The 20,624-nt window shown below is 49.1% G+C and overlaps 6 protein-coding genes across 6 annotated transcripts; 2 read left to right on the plus strand and 4 right to left on the minus strand.

Annotated features, from left to right (window-relative positions):
* The first annotated feature begins 186 nt into the window (after nt 1-186).
* On the plus strand, nt 187-2,844 carry LOC108145358 (maltase A3). Its single transcript, XM_017270751.2, has 4 exons — nt 187-1,321; nt 1,568-2,022; nt 2,223-2,366; nt 2,429-2,844. The coding sequence occupies exons 1-4, from the start codon at nt 206-208 to the stop codon at nt 2,511-2,513; spliced, it is 1,800 nt and encodes a 599-aa protein (XP_017126240.1). The 5' UTR covers nt 187-205; the 3' UTR covers nt 2,514-2,844.
* Nucleotides 2,845-4,917: 2,073 nt separating this feature from the next.
* On the minus strand, nt 4,918-6,942 carry LOC108145357 (maltase A3). Its single transcript, XM_017270750.2, has 3 exons — nt 5,772-6,942; nt 5,119-5,714; nt 4,918-5,040 (listed from the first exon to the last, which is right to left on the minus strand). Exons 1-3 carry the CDS (start codon nt 6,918-6,920, stop codon nt 4,974-4,976), a joined length of 1,812 nt encoding a protein of 603 aa, XP_017126239.1. The 5' UTR covers nt 6,921-6,942; the 3' UTR covers nt 4,918-4,973.
* A 52-nt stretch (nt 6,943-6,994) lies between these two features.
* LOC108145356 (maltase A3) lies at nt 6,995-10,168 on the minus strand. Its single transcript, XM_017270749.2, has 6 exons — nt 9,884-10,168; nt 9,357-9,817; nt 8,489-8,941; nt 7,486-7,940; nt 7,288-7,431; nt 6,995-7,225 (listed from the first exon to the last, which is right to left on the minus strand). The coding sequence occupies exons 1-6, from the start codon at nt 10,092-10,094 to the stop codon at nt 7,057-7,059; spliced, it is 1,893 nt and encodes a 630-aa protein (XP_017126238.1). The 5' UTR covers nt 10,095-10,168; the 3' UTR covers nt 6,995-7,056.
* A 742-nt stretch (nt 10,169-10,910) lies between these two features.
* LOC108145361 (maltase A3) lies at nt 10,911-13,457 on the minus strand. The gene is made up of 5 exons (XM_017270753.2): nt 12,637-13,457; nt 12,521-12,577; nt 12,264-12,462; nt 11,742-12,193; nt 10,911-11,166 (listed from the first exon to the last, which is right to left on the minus strand). Exons 1-5 carry the CDS (start codon nt 13,446-13,448, stop codon nt 10,947-10,949), a joined length of 1,740 nt encoding a protein of 579 aa, XP_017126242.1. The 5' UTR covers nt 13,449-13,457; the 3' UTR covers nt 10,911-10,946.
* An 812-nt stretch (nt 13,458-14,269) lies between these two features.
* LOC108145363 (maltase A3) lies at nt 14,270-16,244 on the plus strand. The gene is made up of 4 exons (XM_017270755.2): nt 14,270-14,441; nt 14,500-15,865; nt 15,925-16,068; nt 16,132-16,244. Exons 1-4 carry the CDS (start codon nt 14,294-14,296, stop codon nt 16,196-16,198), a joined length of 1,725 nt encoding a protein of 574 aa, XP_017126244.1. The 5' UTR covers nt 14,270-14,293; the 3' UTR covers nt 16,199-16,244.
* A 371-nt stretch (nt 16,245-16,615) lies between these two features.
* LOC108145364 (maltase A2) lies at nt 16,616-18,536 on the minus strand. The gene is made up of 3 exons (XM_017270757.2): nt 16,992-18,536; nt 16,805-16,933; nt 16,616-16,745 (listed from the first exon to the last, which is right to left on the minus strand). The coding sequence occupies exons 1-3, from the start codon at nt 18,500-18,502 to the stop codon at nt 16,673-16,675; spliced, it is 1,713 nt and encodes a 570-aa protein (XP_017126246.1). The 5' UTR covers nt 18,503-18,536; the 3' UTR covers nt 16,616-16,672.
* Nucleotides 18,537-20,624: the final 2,088 nt, after the last annotated feature.

Below are 20,624 nucleotides of genomic sequence, written 5' to 3' on the forward strand. Positions count from 1 at the left end.
GGTTGGGCCACACTGGGCGCACACATTGCATTGCCCGGAACTGTTATTGGAAAATTTCCAGCTGGAGTGGTTTTTCGAGTGTTTTGCTTGATGCTTCAACTACTCGATGTGGGGCTATCATTTAAGCCCCACTAATCCGCTGGAGGTACCCATTTTATTGTATAAAAGCCACAGCACTAGCTCCTCTGTCTATCAAGTAACAAAAATGCAAACAACGCGAGTGAATCTTTTCGGGCTACTGCTCTGTGGACTGGTTATCCTGGCTCAGAAAAACTGGGCCTGTGAAACCACGACGTCGGCCACTGCCACCAAGGACTGGTGGGAAAACGCCCAGTTCTATCAGATCTACCCGCGCTCCTTCATGGACTCCGACGGCGATGGCATTGGGGACTTGAACGGCATCACCAGCAAACTGGAGTACCTCAAGGACCTTGGGGTCACGGCTGCCTGGCTGTTGCCCATTTTCACCTCCCCCATGGTGGACTTTGGCTACGACATATCCGACTTCTTCGACATCCAGCCGGAGTATGGAACTTTGGACGACTTCAAAGCTCTAATAAAGCGGGCCAACGAATTGGACCTGAAGATCATCCTGGACTTTGTGCCCAACCACTCGAGCAATGAGAGTGAGTGGTTCCGGAAGTCGGTGAATCGCGAGAAGGGCTACGAGGACTACTACGTGTGGCACGACGGGAAGGTGAATGCCACTACCGGGGCCAGGGAACCGCCGTCCAACTGGCTGCAGGCCTTCCGCGGAAGCGCCTGGGAGTGGAGAGAGGAGCGGCAGCAGTACTACCTCCACCAGTTCGCAGTGCAGCAGGCCGATTTGAACTACCGCAATCCCCTGGTCGTGGAGCAGATGAAGCGGGTGCTGCGCTACTGGCTGGACCTCGGAGTGGCCGGGTTCCGGTGCGACGCCGTGCCCGTGCTCTTCGAGATCGAGCCGGATGCAGATGGGCAGTATGCCGACGAGGAGGTCAGTGGGCTTACGGAGGACGTGGAGGACCGCAAGTACCTGAAGAGCGATCTGATCGAGAACCGGCAGGAGACCATCGACATGGCCTACCAGTGGCGCGTGGTGATGGATGACTACCAACGCATCCACGGTGGCGACACGAGGGTGCTCCTGATCGAGACCTACGCCCCGCCCGCCTACACAATGCAGTTCTACGGCAATCGATCGGTGGCTGGTGCCCACCTGCCCTTCAACTTCAACCTGATCACGGTTCTGGCCAGCGATGGCTTCTCGGCGGGATCCATCAAGACTGCCGTGGACAACTGGCTGGACAATCTGCCTGCCGGACGCACGGCCAACTGGGTGGTAAGTTGGGCACATTAAGGTTATTATTAAAAAAAAAAGAATTTATTATCTTATTAATGAACCTGTCAGCTTGAACATATGTACAAAATATCCTATGATTCATTTACTTCCACAATTTTAAAAATGTATTTGGAAATTTAACGCGATCGAACTGAAAGTATTCATCTAGCCGATATTAAATTTTGTAATTTGTTTTTACCTTACATTTCCAGTAGTGATCAATATCTAAGAAACATCTTCTTCCAGATCGGAAATCACGATCAGCGACGGGCGGCCAGTCGCTATGGAGCGGCCAATGCGGATGCCATGAACATGCTGGTGATGGTTCTCCCCGGAGCCAGTGTCACCTACCAGGGCGAGGAGTTGGCCATGACGGATGGCGAGATCAGCTGGGCGGACACCCAGGACCCGGCGGCCTGCAACTCCAACTCGGACATCTATGAGCAGTTCACACGCGATCCCTCGCGAACTCCCTTCCAGTGGACGAGTGGCACCAACGCCGGGTTCTCCACGGCATCAAAGACCTGGCTACCACTGGCGGCGGACTACCAAACGGTGAATGTGGAGACGGAGACAGCTGCTCAGCGTTCCCACCTGAAGATCTACAAGTCGCTGGTGGAGCTGAGAAAATCCTCTTTGCCGCTGAAGAACGGATCCACCAGATACGGGGTTATCGGCGAGAATGTGTTTGTCGTAAAGCGGTAAGTTTAAATTTCCACTCGGATCTTAACATTTTTTATATGCTAATGGACCAGAAGACCAATTACCGAGAATGTGCCATGAAATAGTGCTATGGCGAACCAAATTAGATTCTTCTCCACAAGCTATGAACTAGGAGCTGCCTGGTCCATAGAATTCGCTCAAGTACTCGCCATAAACTGGGAAACCATTACCATTTCAGCTACCTGGCCGGCTCTGCATCCATAATTTATGTGGCCAACTTTGCCAGCAAGGGTGTCACTGTGAATTTATACGACTTCGACAAAACGCTGCCCACCCACTTGGCGCTCCTCATACGCAGCCTGCAGTCGGCCAAGTCGGAGGGGTGAGAAAGCAAGGGTCCGTCCCAATATTGACCATCTCACTGACCTCCTCACCTCCTTTCAGCGCACTGTTCGAGGTCACCGGACTGAGTCTGGCCGCCGGCGAGGCCCTGATATTGAGCGGCAGCAATTCTTCGCGGCTCGACTAAATGCCATTTCCCATCCGACGTACTTCAAACATACTGAGTCAGGCCACTCAATCGGTATTTATCTTCGGCTCAAAGCAAATATGCCGCGGCTTGCATAAATAAATATATAAGTGAAAAGCCAGACAAACAAACCACTCCACCGGAGAAAGACCGCACATATCCTGAAACCACCCCATCCACCCCATTGGTGGGGGTGGGAGATAATCTCAAGTGCCCGGCATACTCTTTTGATTCCCGCTCGGGGAAATGGGTACGCCATTTAAAGTGTTTACACACAAATTAAAGTCAAGCAAAAGTTCCCGGCCCCTTTTGCTAAGTATTTGGTGTTTTACACTGTGTGTGTGTTCTCTAGAGTCGAAGAATGTGTGTTACACAATGTAAATACAGACGACGACCAGGGACTGGGCCTAGAAAACGCCAGCATCGTTGGGGCTCTTTGAAGTCGAGACCGTCAAGAGGGGGACTTGATGAGTTTCACCCAGAGATCTGGGACAATTTTCATAGCGAGATTTATTACCAATCTCGGGAAATTGTGAAACAACCCTGCAGTATTTACTCGAGCCCCCAAAAGAGGGCAGCTGAAAGCGGAACTTCAATTGCGTTATAAATAATTAAATTGCGTTTACACATGGTAATTGGCATCACGTATACGCCCCAGTATCCCAAAGATTTTTAGCTTATGGAAACTTGCTCCGCGCGCACACGCACACACACACGATTTCTTGCGGCCATCTTAAGTGGGGCTAGCAAACGAAAGTAAAAAGGAAAGTCCGTCTAAAATAACAATTCCGTTAATGCTCAGTGAGTTTGGGTAATTACCTGATTCGAGTGGATTTCACGTGCGATTAGCTTGAGAAAAGTAACGAGATTGAATTGCGCAGCAAGAGCCAAATCTTTACAAAATATTTCCCCCCTTTAAATAATCTCGGACCCCTTCGATTTGTTCGATTTCACTTTGACGCTGAAAAATTAGCAGCCAGTGGGATGACTGGGCCGCAAAAATGAGTAAAGTGGCATCGTGTAAATGGCTGCGTGACCCGTCAGCCCATTAAAAAGGTCACAGACACGGCTCCGAGTGGCTGGGCCACTTTACCCCTGCCGCACGTGACCAGAAACCTTAAAAAAGTAAAAAGTGTGTATGAAATTGTGAAAACGAAAACCGCAGGACAAACAGCGATCCAATCGGAGGCCAGGTGGCAGACGGACAAAAAGCCTTCTGCCTTTTGTGCATTTCACTTTCGTTCAGATAATGAAGTTAATTTCCCACAGAGACGCAGCCACAATGTTTGACGAGGGCACGGCAAATGATTACATTTAAGATGATTCTCCCAGATTTACGCAGCTCGGACAAAAGTTGGCTCCCCTTTCCGATTGGAAAACTTTTAAAACGCATTAAGCTGGCTGTAATCTGCGAGAACTCGTGCCCCGAAAATCCGGAAGCAAGCCGAGCATCCCGGCACTATATCCTTGCACATTTAGTTACGAATTCGAGGCGACGGACAACGTTTGCATATTAATAATGCGAGGCTAATATTTGAGTTTGATTTCGGACTTTCGGCCCTTAACGAGCTGCGTTTGCTGTATTGTGGACTCTGATTTGGCACGTGCCCGTGGACGAGTTGGCGAGTTGTCCAGGTGATGCGGCAACCTAAAAGTTCATTTAATCGCTGGCCGCTCATTAATTGCACCGCAAACATGGCTCATAACTGGCGCCGAACGGGTTGGCACTGGCTCATTTGAATGGCTCTCACGTAGCTGCCTGTTTTTGGGGCATGATGCTGACGTTTTTGGGGGGAGGTTGGCCACTAATCCTGCCCGGATCCCCTCGATGACAGAACAATTGTCCCTGATCAACTTTCGCTTTGCGTTGTGCCACTGCGGCTGATGATGCAGCACTTCTGTTTTCAGTGATTTAAATTTTTCGGGGCTATGATGGTGCGAACTAAAAAAAAGGTGCTGCTTTTGACTTTCTGTCAAATTTCACTTCATTTTTATGGCTAAATTAAAAAGCTAACCAGTGTCCTGTCAAGTACGTATACCAGAGCCACACCCACACGCAAAAGCGAACGCCCACGCACATTCACTGCTGTTTGCCTCATTTCCGAGACACCTTCTGTGGTCCTTTGGTTTGTGTTTTTTGCTTTTTGCTTTTTGCGTGGCAGCAACGTTGCGTATGCGTGATTTGTGTGTCTTATCAATCACGTCTAATGGAATTTCTTTTTGCTGCCCCCGCCCTTCCTCTCCAAAAAGTCCCTGCCAAGCTTCTTCGACTCTTGAGCCAGGAGAAAGTTCCCTAATAATTTATAATAAGTTGGCCCAGCACGCGACCTTAAAATTGAAAAGTTTTCCAATGTCGTTCGCCCCAATGACTTATGTGCCCATATAACAAGCCACATTATCGATGTTCTTCGTGTACACCATGTATGTATTGTTCTTTTCAAACTTATGATTATGTAAACCCTAGACAGACTCCAAAATCAGGGCTGCGTATGGCTCCAGCGACAAGTTGCTCAGCGAAACGGCATCACTAATGAGAGGGGAGAAGGGGGATGATGGTTATGGTTAAGTTATTACGAAATGTAATTTAAGGGGGCTCGTGACTTACCCAACTGTGGCCTTGGCCTGCGGATTGAGCAGCTTGATCTTGTAGCTGCCGGTGGCGTACACAGCACTGGAAATGTCCAGTCCCGAGACAGCTGTGTCCAGCACATTGGCCACCAGCACGTAGGTGGCCTGCCCACTCAGAGATCTCTTGATGGCCACCACATTGTCACCCACACTCGCATATCGAGTGGCGCCCAACTGGAGGGTTTTCAGTTTGCGCAGCTCCACCAGCTGCTTGTACAGGCTCAAGTGGCTGGCACTCGTCGCACTCTCCGCCTTCGCATTTACGGTCACATAGTTCGGGTTGATGGGCAGCCAGGTGGTGGCGTTCGTGGAGAATCCCGCGTTGGCCTCGTCGCTCCACTGGAAGGGAGTGCGCGCGGGATCGCGGGTGAACTGCTCGTAGATCTGCGAGTTGGAATTGCAGGCCGCCGGATCTCGGCTGTCCTCCCAACTGATGTCCAGATCCGTCATGCCCAGCTCCTCGCCCTGGTACGTGATGCTCACACCGGGCAGGAACATCTGCAGCATGTTCATCAGATCGATGCGGTTCTCACCGTAGCGACTGCCCACCCGCCGCTGGTCATGGTTGCCCATCTGCAAAGGATTGTGGATAAGATCTCATGAAGATGGAGGCTATTGAACGTAACCCACCACCCAGTTGGCCGTTTGTCCGGCGGGCATCTGCGTCAGCCAGCTGTTGATGATCTTCACAAAGCCAGCCGCATTGAGCCGAGTGTTGTTCTTGTCGCCATTGCCGCCAGTGATGAACTGGAAGTTGAAGGGCATTTGCGCCCCCTTGGTGGTGCGATTGCCATAGAACTGCATCACGTAGTCCAGGCCCGAGTAGGTCTCCACCATGATAACCCGCGTGTCGCCGCCGTGGATGCGCTGGTAGTCGTCCAGCAGTGTGCGCCACTGGTACACCATCTCCACTGTTTCGCGCAGGTCCTGGGTGTAGATGTGCTTCAGGTAGGCGGACTCGTCCGGGTCGTCCGTGTAGCCACTCAGCGGCTCGTCGGGATAGCGGCCCTCGGCGTCGGGCAGAACCTCGAAGCACCAGGGCACCGCGTCCATGCGAAATCCGGCCACACCGCGATCCAACCAGTAGGTCAGCACGCGCTTCATCTGGGCCACCACGGCGGGATTGCGGTAGTTGAGATCCGGCTGCTTGACGGCGAACTGGTGGAGGTAGTACTGCTGCCGCTCCTCGTTCCACTCCCAGGCACTGCCGCGGAAGGCCTGCAGCCAGTTGGAGGGTGGCTCCCGTGCCCCAGTGGTGGCATTGGTGTAGCCATCGTGCCACATGTAGTAGTCCTCGTAGCCCTTCTCCCGCCTCACCGACCGCTGGAACCAGACGTTCTCGTCGCTCGAGTGGTTGGGCACAAAGTCCAGGATGATCTTGATGTTCCGCTTGTTGGCCTCCACGATCAGCTCGTCGAAGTCGTCGAGGGTGCCGTACTCGTCCTGGATGTCGTAGAAGTCGGAGATGTCGTAGCCAAAGTCCGCCATGGGCGACTTGTAGATGGGCGACAGCCAGGTGGCCGTCACGCCGATTTCCTTCAGGTAGTCCAGTTTGGAAATGATGCCCTGCAGGTCACCGATGCCGTCGCCATTGGAGTCCTTGTAGGAACGCGGATAGATCTGGTAGAACTGCGCCACCTGCCACCAATCTCTGGTGGTGTCCGTGCTGGTGGCGGCCCTCTCAAGGTCATCCACATCCACGGCGGCCGCTCGTCCAAGGGCGCAGTGTAGACCCAATAGGAGGAGAACCGCAACGATAAAGTTATTCAAACACGCCATGACTGACTGATCCACTGGCAGGTGGGAACCCGCTTTTATAGACCGCCTCCCCCAGAGATTTTTCCACCGATAAGTGCTCAAGTGCTTTGTCTTTATTGTGAGTATTTCATTACCAGCTAAGGAACTAGGTGGGAACTCATCGACCGCTCAGATAGAGGGCCACTTGAGCCAGCCAGAGATAAACTCCCAGGACGGGCAGAAAGCGAGTTTCTCCATTGGTGGCATAACTATAATATGAGGTGCTGGTCTCCAGGATCAGCGAATCCTTGGGCTGCAGTTGCAACGAGGTAGAGTTGATGAGGTCGCTGGAAGGGGTATACTCATTAGAGAGGATCTAAAATAAACTAGTGGCATGATAACAACCTACCCCACTTTGAATTGAGATCGCTCTGTGACCAGCACAACTTTCAGTTGAGGTGGCAAGTCGGGGAAGCTCTGCTGCAGATTAATTGTCTCCACGCCGTCGTAAATGTTCAGCAGGGTCAAGTAGGTCGAGTCATGCTCGAGATATCTGAGAAAAACAATTGTTATTACCGAACACAAACGAAGTCGCCTTATCTGTTACCTTTTCACGGCCAGCACTGCATCGCTGAGGGCCTTTACTTCAGTTTCGCCGCGCTGAAGGGTGTTCGACTGCTTCCGCAACTGCCAGAGCTGCTTGAAGACGTTCAGGTGACTGAGGGGCTTCTGCCGCTCCAGCTCCACGTTGACCAGCTTGTAGTCCAACCCGATGGGCAGCCAGGTCTTGCTGGCGTTGCTGAATCCCGCATCCGGGGCATCGGCCCACTGGAAGGGAGTGCGCTCCGGGTCGCGGGAGTACTGCTCATAGATGCTCGGATTGGTGTTGCAGGCGGAGGGGTCCACGGTGTCCTTCCACGAGATCCACACATCGGTCATGCCCAGCTCCTCGCCCTGGTAGGTGACACTGGCGCCGGGCAGCGTCGATGTGAGCATGTTCAGCATGTCCACCCGGTCGCGGCCCAAACGGGATCCAACTCGGGGTTTGTCGTGGTTGCCCAACTGCGGGGGGAATTAAGGTATTTTCATTGCAATTATTGTTGCTGGTTAAGTAGTTTTCGTTAACAAAAATTCTGGGTTAAATACGATTCTATGTTATCTAAAAGTTCATATATTGAAAACATTTTGGTACCTTTTTTAATTAAAAATATTCAAAGTAAATTAATTTTTATGATTTTGCTTTGCGGTCATACAAATTTTAAGCGGCTACTTCATTTGAAATAAAAATAGACTTTAAACAAAGAATATATTAAAATATGAATTTTGTAAAAAATTGCCGACAATCAACGTTTAAAGAAAATTGTTTTCTTGCATTAAATATGCAGTAGTGGTAGTTTTTAGTCACCATTTCAAAAATGCCATTTTATAAAAAGGGTTTAAAGTTTTAAGTTTGCATGCTAGAGTGCTTTGTCTTTTGTTTATCTCTGTCATTTGTTTTTGGATCTACTTGAAAACGTTCACAAGTACAAGAAAGTGTTCTAAACAATTTTTGAACAATTTTAAAGTTACACCTGGGGGTTAACCACTTATTATAGTAATGGACCACTTACCACCCAGTTGGCTGTGCGACCCTTTGGCATATGCTGCAGCCACTTGAGCACCGTTCCCTCGTAGGCATGGGCATTGGACGAGTTGGTCAGCTCGCTTATCAGCAGAAAGTTGAACGGCAGCTGAGCGCCCTCCGCCGTGGCATTGCCGTAGTACTGCATCACGATATCGATGGGTGAATAGGTCTCGGCCATCAAGATGCGCTCCTCGCCGCCGTGCTCCCGCTGATACGAGTCCAGCACCGCTCGCCACGAGTAGACCAGGTCAATGGTCTCCGGCTGGTCCACCGTGTAGATGTGCTGCAGATAGCCGTAGTCCTCGGGGTCGTTGTCCCAATCATTGCGCGGCTCGTCGCGGTATTGGTTCTGAGCGTCCGGCGCTATCTCGAACACGTGGGGCACAGCATCAATGCGAAAACCGGATACGCCCTTGGCCAGCCAAAATCTCAAAACGTTCTGCGATGAAGTGCCAGTCACAACGTTGCTTAGATTTGTATGATGATAAAAAAGAAATGTGGTTTTATACCCTTGCAGAGGGAGTAATAGTTTTGGTTCAAAGTTGCGGTTTGTTAAATGTTGTTGCTTAATAAAAAATTTGAGTATTTACTTCTGTCTTTTTCCTAATATGACAGTAATTAACTATGATATTATGAAAAATAAAAAAATATTGTATATACTCAAATTACATTCAAAATAATATCGCATTATAGTTGGGGTTGAATTTAATATGCGGGCAGTAAATTCAACAACTTTTTCGAGCCTCATCTATAAGTTTACGGTATATCTGCAAGGGTATTAAAACATCGGCTTTAGCGCCGAAGCTAGCTTCCGTTCTCGTTTAACATTTAAAGTGGAAACAAAGGATACTCACACTCATGGTCTCCCGCACTTTTGGATTGCGATAATTCAAATCGGGCTGCTTCTTCACAAACTGATGGAGGTAGTACTCCTGGCGACCCTCGTGCCACTGCCAAGCACTTCCCCGGAAAACACTGATCCAATTGGAGGGCGGATGCCGCTTGCCGTTCTCCATGCGACCAGGATGCCACACATAGAAGTCCTTAAACTCCGGATCACCCGCCGCCGAGCGCCGGAACCACTCGCACTCGTCACTCGAGTGGTTGGGCACAAAGTCCAGGATGATCTTGATGTCCAGCTTTTTGGCCACTTCCATCAGATGTTCAAAGTCCGCCATGGTGCCAAAAATCGGTGCGATCTCGGTGAAGTTGGCAATGTCGTAGCCAAAGTCAGCCATGGGCGAGGTGAAGATGGGCGACAACCAAGTGGCTGTGATGCCAATTTCCTTGAGGTAGGGCAGTTGCTCCGCAATGCCTGACAGATATAGCAAGTAAATAGTAAATACCTATCTATATGTTGGACTTTCTCTGCTCTTCTCACCATTTAGATCACCCACGCCATCGTCGTTGCTGTCTTTAAATGACCTTGGATAGATCTGATAGAAGGCGCCCGTCTGCCACCACTTAAGATCGGTGTCCCGATCTCCGATATTCACGACATCCGCATGGTAGTTGGGAAAGGGTTGGCTCCAAGCTAAGCAGATAACCTGGAGAAGTACCACAAACAGTGTCTCCAGGCGGTGTTTAATCATTTTGGACCGCTTATATTGCCCGATTAATATTATATTGGTCCGTTTAATCCAGATCTGCTCTGAGCAGGCACAGATTTGCGACTGGCGAAGAAATGCAAAGTAGAATTATGCAAGGCCCTTCCTTATATGAATGCCAAAGAGCGGGGGAGAGAAAAAAGCATGGGCTCAGACTCGAGTGTTTGTCAAAGTTGGGGGGCAAAATATGGTTTAAGTACAAAATTCTTTGTTCTTATATAAGAGCTTCATAGAGAGAAAATTACTAACTTATATTAAATATAGTAGAGGGGAATAAAATATAATTCTTATCTTACTTTTACTATTAGTACATATATTCCAAGTAAATATTCTGCCTTACAAAGTTTAAATATATATGGTTTTTGTAACCCCTAATAGCAGCATATTTGATATTCTCTACGCCAATGAACAGCATCCATATAATTTATTTTTAAACTGCGCACAGAATCGCGAGAAAAAAGAGAGAGTTCGCGAGTATAAAGATCGAGAGCATTGCGCACTGTTAACAGTTATCTGCGGTGGGCGATTCAGAGGGAAGGGTATTGGTTATCAGGGGAGAGGAACTTGAACGCTAGTCCCGTACGTTTTACAACTACTAATAGCAATCTTAGGCATTTTTCAATTAAACTTAAGACTTGCACTTCTCTTATAGATGAAAATATGTAAATATGTATGTATGTATATAAAATCTCATTGAAATAAACAGTTTTGAGGGATTTATCAAATCAAATAACTAGTAATGAATATTGGTCCCTTGGTCCCCACTGGTTTTTAAGAGTTTGTCATCAAAGTGAATCATAGTGCTTTTCATTGTTTATTCAATCACTGGGCGATAAACTAAGCCGTTGTTGTGGATCGCAGCACAATGGCCTCATGAGGCATCAGGGTGACGCTGCTGGCGGACAACTGGTCTCCAACCTTCTTGATGGACTTCTCGGTGACCAGGGCATACTGGAAGCTGGCGGGCAGGCTGCCGAACACATTGGACAGGTTCACATTCTCGATGGAGTCGTAGATGTTGAACAGCGAGATGTAGACGTAGTCGCCGCTCAGGTGTCTGCAAGAAATACGCATTTTGGTATAATACATTTGTTTGTTTGGTTTAATTTATTTTGTTACTTATTTAGTTTAAAGACCCTAAAGATGTCTTAGACTCTTTAAGAACGCCTACAAATTTTCTTAAACTTTGTTTTCAGAGAAAAACCAAATTATTAGTCCAATCATAATTTACAAATATCATATTTTCTCAAATATTTTTAGAAAACAAAGATGTTTCGAAGCATATCAATTTTTTATATATGTTTAAAGTAATCTTATCAATTTTGTTTCTAAAAAATGTTTCGCTTCGCTCTTATTGGTATTTATGGTTTGATATTTTATCTAAGCTATTAAAAAAAAAAAAAATAAGGGAGAGCTATCAATAAGTTAATTCTTTCAAACGGATGGTCTCAAACTCAAATAATAGCTTTACCTCTACTACTTTGCGTTGTCAATAGTAAATCTGTTACGTTTTCGTTTATATGTATATTCCAAGAAATATAAGAATTTCGACAGATGCATAGATTTAAGATGGCTATTAAACAAGCTACAGCAATAAAATTCTATAAGGTACTACGACAAGAATTTACTCACCGCTTGACAGCCAGGACGTAGTTGCTAACGGCCTTGATCTCGGCGGATCCCTCCTGAATGCTGGGCTCCTGGCGCAGCTGCTGCAGGCGCTTGAACACGTTCAGGTGGCTCAGGGACACTCCACGCTCGGTCTTCACGTTCCTCTGGCGATAGTCGGTAGACACCGGCAGCCAGGTGCTCTTGCCAGTGGTGAACCCGGCCATGGACTCGTCCGACCAGTGCATCGGCGTGCGGGCAGGGTCGCGGGAATTGTCCATGTAGTTGGACTCGTAGCCGTTGCAGGCCTGTGGGTCCACGGTGTCCTCCCAGGAAACGTAGCCGTCGAGCATGCCCAACTCCTCGCCGTTGTAGGTGATGCTGCAGCCGGGCAGGGTCAACAGCAGGATGTTGAAGAGATCAACTCGATCGGCACCGAAACGGGAACCCACGCGGTTCTTGTCGTGGTTGCCAATCTGTTCAATAAAATTAAGTGAATTAAGTCCATAATCTTGTAGTCCAGCTCTGATGATCAATTAAACCTACCACCCAGTTGGCGCTCTTGCCCTCGGGCATCAGATTGAGCCAGTTGTTAATCAAGTACTCGTAGTGATAGGCATCGGAGTCGCGGTGCAGATTGCTTATCAGCTGGAAGTTGAACGGTATCTGGGCACCGTCGGCGGTCTCGTTGCCATAATAATGCATGACGATCTCAATGGGCGACCAGGTCTCCACCATCAAAATGCTGAATAATACGAACTTTCAGACCCCTCAATTATGGTTTCGTTAATCGAATTACTCACCGCTCGTCGCCGCCATTGTCGGCCTGAAACTGCTCGAGGATTTGACGCCATTCGTAACTGTAAGTTATACAAATTCGATAGAGCTCCATGACTGATATTTAGCTATTTCAACTTACACCAGGTGAGGGGTCTCCGGCTGGTCCACGGTGTAGATCTTGTGGGTGTATCCGTACTCATCCGGGTCGTTGGTCCAATCGTTGCGTGGCTCATCCGGATAGTTGCCATTGGCATCGGCCTCGATCTCGAAGGCGTGGTAAATGGCATCCACGCGGAAGCCATCGACACCCTTCTCCAGCCAGAAACGCAGCACATTGTTCATCTCCTCGCGCACCACGGGATTGCGGAAGTTGAAGTCCGGCTGCTTCTTGTGGAACTGGTGCAGGTAGTACTCCTGCCGCCCTTCGTGCCACTCCCAGGCGCTTCCGCGGAACACGCTCACCCAGTTGGTAGGCGGACGGCGGGTGCCGTCGTCGTTGAGGAATCCCGGATGCCAGATGTAGTAGTCCTTGTACTCCTCCTCGCCGGCAGCCGAGCGCAGGAACCAGTCGCACTCGTCGCTGGAGTGATTGGGCACAAAGTCGAGGATGATCTTGACGCCCAGCTCCTTGGAGCGGGCGACCATCTCCTCGAAGTCCTCCATGGTTCCGAAAAGCGGATCCACCGCCTTGAAGTCGGAAATGTCATAACCGAAGTCGGCCATCGGCGACTTGAGGAAGGGCGACAGCCAGGTGGCCGTGACGCCGATCTCCTTCAGGTACTCCAGCTTTTCGGTGACTCCATTCAGGTCGCCGACTCCGTCGCCATCGGTGTCTTTGAAGGATCGTGGGTAGATCTGGTAGAAAGAAGCGGTCTTCCACCAGGGTGCCGCCGCATCGACGGCCAGAAGGCCAAGGCCCAACAGCAGAAACAGGCTAGTCCAAGTGGTCATTGCTAACTGTGTGAGTTGCGATTGGAATCGGTTTCTTATATACGGCGATAATCTAAGGGGCTTATCGTAACTGGCCCGAAAATCCATATGAGCACCTGGGGAAAATATATGACAAGACCTTTGGTTCTGGACTAAAAATAGGAGATATTGTTGTTGATGTTGTATGTGCCAGGCACCGAAATTCGCTAGGTTCTTCTCCCGCATGACCCCATATACCTTAACTCAAGTGAACTTATATCAAGTAATAGATATATTTGTTAACATCTGGACATCAAAACACGCCAGATTATTCCCCTAGATGCCCAAAGAAAGTAATGCAAATTAGAGCAAGCGATAAGATTTAAACACCTTAAGCCATTGCAGACAAAAACATCAGCTCACCAATGACCTACACTCACAAAGATTCGGTTATTGAATCATTTCAGGGCAAAACGTTATCACATCCTTGAACCCCCAAGTCTTCCACTTTTATTGGCCTAGTGCCCAATAGAAGTGAGCTAGTAAATTACCACCCGCTCCCCTGCGAAATCCAATAACCATTGTACGATTAGATATCGACATATGCAGTTGGTGTTCATTTGCCTGCCAATCTGTCTCATGATCTTCGGGCGTGAGCCAGGCCAAAACAGCCACGAAACGGGGTACAATAAATTCCACAGCCCCCCCGTATCATGGGAACCCATTGGTGGGGGATTGTAAACCTGCCAGCCGCATGGAGCTAATCAGAAATAGTGGGCTATATGGCCTGTGGTTTATCGCCGCCTTATCAACTGGCGCAATGGGCATAAATAGAGGCACTGCTTAATCCCTCTGGTCATTGGCAATCGATCGATTTAGTGGGAGCCATGTTCAAGTTGCTGGTGCTCTCATGCCTTTTGGCTTTGGCGCTGCCTTCGCTGGCGGAGGTTGGCTGGTGGAAGACGGGCCAGTTCTACCAGATCTACCCAAGATCTTTCAAGGATAGCGATGGCGATGGTGTGGGCGATCTCGTTGGTGAGTTTTGGTCTCAGTAATCACTTGAACAAGGTATTTACGCTACACCTTCGATCAGGAATTACGCAACAACTGGGTTACCTGAAGGAAATCGGCATCACCGCCACCTGGCTGTCCCCGATCTTCACCTCGCCCATGGCCGACTTCGGCTACGATGTGGCCGATCTGAAGAACATCGACCCCATCTTTGGCACCATGGCCGATTTCGAGGCACTGGTGGCCCGCGCCAAGGAGCTGGACATCAAGATCATCCTGGACTTTGTGCCCAACCACACGAGCGACGAGTGCGACTGGTTCATCCGGTCAGCGGCTGGCGAGGCGGAGTACAAGGATTTCTATGTGTGGCACACCGGCAAGGTGGTGAACGGCATCCGTCAGCCACCCACCAACTGGATCGGCGTGTTCCGTGGCTCCATGTGGACGTGGCACGAGGGTCGTCAGGCCTACTACCTGCATCAGTTCCACGCCAAGCAGCCCGACCTCAACTACCGCAACCCCAAGGTCGTCGAGGCCATGAAGGACGTGCTGCGCTTCTGGCTGCGCAAGGGAGCCTACGGCTTCCGCATCGATGCAGTGCCCCATGTGTACGAGGTTCCCGCCGACGCCGATGGCAACTGGCCGGATGAGCCCAGAAACGAGGCGGTGAGCGATCCCGAGGACTACACCTACCTGCAGCACATCTACACCACCAACCAGCCGGAGACCCTGGAGCTGGTCTACGCCTTCCGCGACGTGATCGAGGAGATCGACGCCGAACTGGGCGGCGACGACCGCGTCCTGCTCACCGAGGCCTACTCGCCTTTGGAGATCCTCATGCAGTACTACGGCAACGGCACCCACCGCGGCTCCCAGATCCCCTTCAACTTCGAGCTGCTGACCAAGATCAGCTACAGCTCCGACGCCTACCACTACTCGGAGCTGATCCACAACTGGCTGGACAACATGCCCGCCGGCCAGGTGGCCAACTGGGTGTTCGGCAACCACGACCAGAGTCGCATTGGCTCCCGCCTGGGCGCCGACCGCATCGATGCCGCCAACATGATCGTGATGGGCCTGCCCGGCGTGAGCGTGACCTACCAGGGCGAGGAGATGGGCATGACTGATGTGTGGATCAGCTGGGAGGACACCGTGGACCCGCAGGCCTGCCAGTCCAACGAGCAGGAGTTCGAGCGCCTCACCCGTGATCCCGTGCGCACTCCCTTCCAGTGGAGCGACGAGCAGAACGCTGGCTTCTCCAACGCCTCCGTCACCTGGCTGCCGGTGGCCAGTGACTACAAGCTGGTCAACGTGAAGAAGGAGCGGGGCGTGGCACTGAGCCACCTGAATGTCTACAAGCAGCTGCGGGCTCTGCGGGACGAGCCGACTTTGAAGCAGGGCGACGTCTCTGTCGTGGCCATCGGTCCCAATGTGCTGGCCTTCAAGCGGTAGGCTAAGGTCCCTACTAATCCCTGAAACCGAATACTCAAAGATACCTTTTTAACAGCTCCCTGGCTGGCCAGAAGTCCTACATCACCGTCGTCAACATCAACGATGATGTCGAGTCGATCAACTTGGACTCCGTCTTTACCTCCATCTCCACGCAACTGCAGTATGTGGTGGTGAACGACAAGAGTGCGCGTCGCAAGAAGTGAGTGCCAGTCTTAGATCCTCTATAGTACCCTAATTTTAATCTCCATCCACTTTGTTTCAGCGACCTCACCTTTGCCAACTCCGTGCTGTTGATGCCCAAGGAAGCCGTCGTGCTGAGCACAGTCTAGGCCAGCTCAATAGGTCTTTAATAAAGAATAAACAAATGACACACAATGTTCGCATAACTTCCTCATGGGGGTAGGGTTACTCAACGGGCGGCTTATCTTTGTGATAGCACCACAACATGTTGTATAAGCACTGATTAGAAAGTTTGAATAATAGTTATTTAATTTATTGGGCAATTGGGCTAGCAATCGTATCAGCATATTCCGCATCGAATTCGCATGACTATCGATCACGTTTGTTCCCAGATTAATCCATGTTTATTGTGCTAATTCAGCCTAATTCAGGGCCTAATTTCTAAGACTTCAAGTGGGCGAAGTAATTGGCACTCAAGGTTCAATTTGATATATGGCTGGGATCACACGCGGAGTGTAGCTGACTGGGTTTATCTTTATGGGGGACCCCAAAGCATTCGATACTGATTAACAGGAAATAAGCAAGGCATTTATTTGTTAAATAAATAATCGAAGTGGGGCGCATCACGCCAGCCAGCGTAGGACGACTGCTTCGTAGGGCATGAGAACGATTCTCTGCGACAGATCAACCTTTTGCCTGGGGATGTATCACAATTAGTTGGAAATCTAGTGGAGCAAGAGGCATCCTAAGCTTACCCCGCATAATGGGTGGAGTAGGCAGTGACCAGCACATACTCGTAGGTCTTGGAGGCCAGACCATCGATGATCTCCATGTCGTTGCCCAGGTTGACCAATATGCGGTACTCCTCGCTGTACTTGTTGGTGCTGGAATTGGAATTTAAGATATTAATTTCAGATATGGCAATGGTTTGAGTTAACCTACCGTACAATCTGCAGGACCTGTTCCGTGACCGCCGCGTAGGAGAAGCCTCCTTCCTCCTTGAAGGCCAAAAAGGCGGCACTGCTCTTCAGGGCCTGCAGTCCCTTGAAGATGTTCAGGGAGGACCTCGAGACGCCGCGCTCCGTCTGCACATTGTACCTCTGATACTCCGGACTCAGTGGCAGCCAGGTGCTCTCGCCCTCGGAGAAGTCGGCGTTCTTTCCCGGAGTCCACTGCATCGGCGTTCGCTCGCCATCCCGATCCTCGCAAGAGTCGCCCGTGCACTCCACGTCCACATTGGACATGCCGATCTCCTCGCCGTAGTAGGTGACCGAGGCACCAGGCAGGGCGTTCACGATCACATTCAGCAGGTCCACTTTGTGAGCACCCATGCGGTCGGCCACGCGCTTGGTGTCGTGATTGCCGACCACCCAGTTGGCCGTCTGGTGGTTCGTCCACATGGTCTGCATCCAGTAGTTGATGGATCCCACCACATCTTTGGCGGTGGAGTAGCCGCTTAGGTACATCAGCTGGAAGTTCATGGGCAGCTGGGTGCCCTGGTGGGTGCTGTTGCCGAAGTAGGCACTCAGGGTTTCCACGGAGGAGTAGGCCTCGGCCAGCAGCACCCTGGAGTCGCCGCCGTTGTCCGCTCGATACTTGTCCAAGAAGGCCCGCCACTCGTACATCAGATCCACCGTTGCCGGCTGATCCTTGGTGTAGATGTGGTCGTGGTAATCGTAGGCATTGGGATCACTGCCCCAGCCGCTGACCGGTTCGTCCGGATAGGAGCCATTCGCGAAGCGGTACTCATAGATGTGGGGCACCGCATCGATGCGGAACCCATCGACGCCGCGGTCCAGCCAGAACTTCAGGACGTCCAGCATGTGCTCCCTGACCATGGGATTGGTGAAATTGAGATCCGGCTGCTTCACCTGGAACTGGTGCAGGAAGTATTGCTGTCGCTTCTCATTCCACGTCCACATGGGTCCACCGAACACACTGACCCAGTTGGAGGGCGCCTCCCTCACACCCGTGTCCGCATTCAGCCTTCCGTCGTCCCACACGTAGAAGTCGTCGTAGCCCTCCTCGCGGTTCACCGACTTCTCGAACCACTCGTTTTCGTCGCTCGAATGGTTGGGTACAAAGTCCAAGATGATCTTCACGCCCAACGACTTGGCCTCCACGATCAGGGCATCGAAGTCGGCGAGGGTGCCGAAAATCGGGTCTATATCGTAGAAGTTGGAGATGTCGTAGCCGAAGTCTGACATGGGCGAGGTGAACACGGGCGACAGCCAGGTGGCCGTGATGCCAATCTCCTTGAGGTAGCCCAGCCTTGCGGTGATGCCCTTCAAGTCGCCGATGCCATCGCCATCGCTGTCCTGGAAGGAGCGGGGGTATATCTGATAGAGCGAGGCGTTCTCCCACCAATCGATGTCCGCACCACCGGCACCACCCAGCAGGGCGGTGGCCACGAGAAGGAGAGCCACCAGGCCGAGATGTGCCCACTGCGGCATTTCGATAGCGTTTGAGTGGGCCAAACTCAATTTGCTAATAACAATTGCCGGCCATGTAGCGATTGAGGAGCCGATAAGGCCACAATTGCTCCGACCAACGGGTAATCTGTCAATGTTTTATCGCATATTTGCTAGATTAAATAGCCGCGGGCTGGGCTTTTCCGCCTGCTCTTTTTATTGGATATTCCACTAAAGCGCGAAATGTCGTAAATTTGCAATAAAAATGTTAAATATGATACGGTGGGAAAATAAACCGATGACTGGTCTGAGATTCGCGTACTCGATCAATATCTTTAATTAATGTCTGCACTTAAGCGTGAGTAAGGGCAACTTCAAACGGTCACACAACGCATAGATTAATAGATTATTTTATATAATTTATACAAAGTTTTTTTTTATTTGTCAGCCAGTACCAAAGAGTTGGTTAGGTTATGGTTTAAAAACATATTTTAACAAAACTTGACTGAATTGAAATCAAAGTTCCCGACGCTCTCTCTGTTTAATTAATTAGGGCAGCCATCTACATTTCTGTTCTACTTGAATTATTAATATACTTTACTTGTACATTAGCGCTTAGCCAAAATAAATTCCCTCCCGCCATTTGCACTTTTTGGTAAATGCAGCTAATTAGTCAGTTTTCGCGCATCCCTATTTGAATTACTAAAGCGAAAATGGATTTAAATTTTAAAATGTCTAAAACAAAAAGAGAACACAATTTGTGTGTGGTATTTTTAAATCAGCTTCAACTGGATCCGGAGGGGACACGCCTGTAATTTCACGGTGTGTTTTTTCAAGTACTCTTACTCGTTTCCCCGCCCAGGGCAATCCACTCGAAGGGGTTTAATTCAATTACAATGCTCTCATGCCATTTGGTTATGCACAGGTGCTAACTCACTTTGTTCAGTCCTGCATCCCCCCATTCCATTTATCATCAAGCACGTAAGTAGGATAAAGGACATGCTATCTGCTGGGATTAGTTATTTTAAATCGATTCAACTGAAAACGGCTGACTCGGCTAACCATTCAAGTGTTCATACAAAACCAATTGGTTTCAGGCACCAGCAATTTTAATGCAGGAGTTAAACACCTTTTAAAACAAGAAAGTAAGCAAGTTTCGACATGCCGAAGTTACTGCAGTTATTGCTAAAATGAATTAGTCTTCAAAACAACTTAATTTCGATTATGTGTATACATATGTTAAAAACATTGAAGCTATAATGATTTTAAGCTTAATTAATTCTGAATTATTAATCCATTACTATGTCTAAAAGAACTAAAACAAATAATAGATAATAGATAGATAGAAGATAACATTTTTTTTTTTTTAACATTTCGATTGTTCCCATGCAAGTCGTCCGATTTTAATCAAACTTAAGCCCTATTTCAGTAACAATAAACAATTACTATATCCCGAAAAAATATGAAAAAACAGAAAAGTTATAATTGTATTTAAGTTTTGTCCCGATTATCCCGGAGCTATATGATATAACTGACCGATCCGGCTCGTTCCGACTTATATACTACCTGCAATAGAAAGACAACATTTGGAAAAGTTTCATGCAAATAGCTAAAAAACTGAGAGACTAGTTTGCGTAGAAACGGACGGACGAGCAGATGGACGAGCAGACGGACGGATAGACGGACTGGCCATGTCGACTCTGCTAGAGATGCTGATCAAGAATATATATACCTTATATGGTCGGAAATGTCTCCTTCATTGCGTTACAAACTTCTGACTGAAATAATAGCCTCTGGCAAGTTTATAAGCTTGAATCCTAAGCTGAATCGAATTTTATAATTCTATTTTTAATATTCTTATCTTAACTCAACTTTTTTTTTAATTAACACTTTATCACTTAAGTTACGATCCAAGTTAGTAGAGGTCAATGCTAGTTATCTCCTGAATTAGCTTTGACTCATTTAAAGAAGTAAACAAACAAGTGCTTCCCTAACGTTTTTCGCCGCGGCAATGAATTACTTAAGTTATCAAGAAAAACTTGACTTACGCTGATAATAGCACCAGTTTAGACAATATTGCAACAAATGATTATGTTTTGTCACGTTTAAAATGTCCCACAAATTTCACCAAGGTTATCTTAAAAACATTTTCACAACATTTTAG

The sequence above is a fragment of the Drosophila elegans genome, unplaced genomic scaffold (genome assembly GCF_018152505.1).
Source record: "Drosophila elegans isolate 14027-0461.03 unplaced genomic scaffold, ASM1815250v1 contig_520, whole genome shotgun sequence".
Lineage (NCBI taxonomy): Eukaryota > Metazoa > Arthropoda > Insecta > Diptera > Drosophilidae > Drosophila > Drosophila elegans.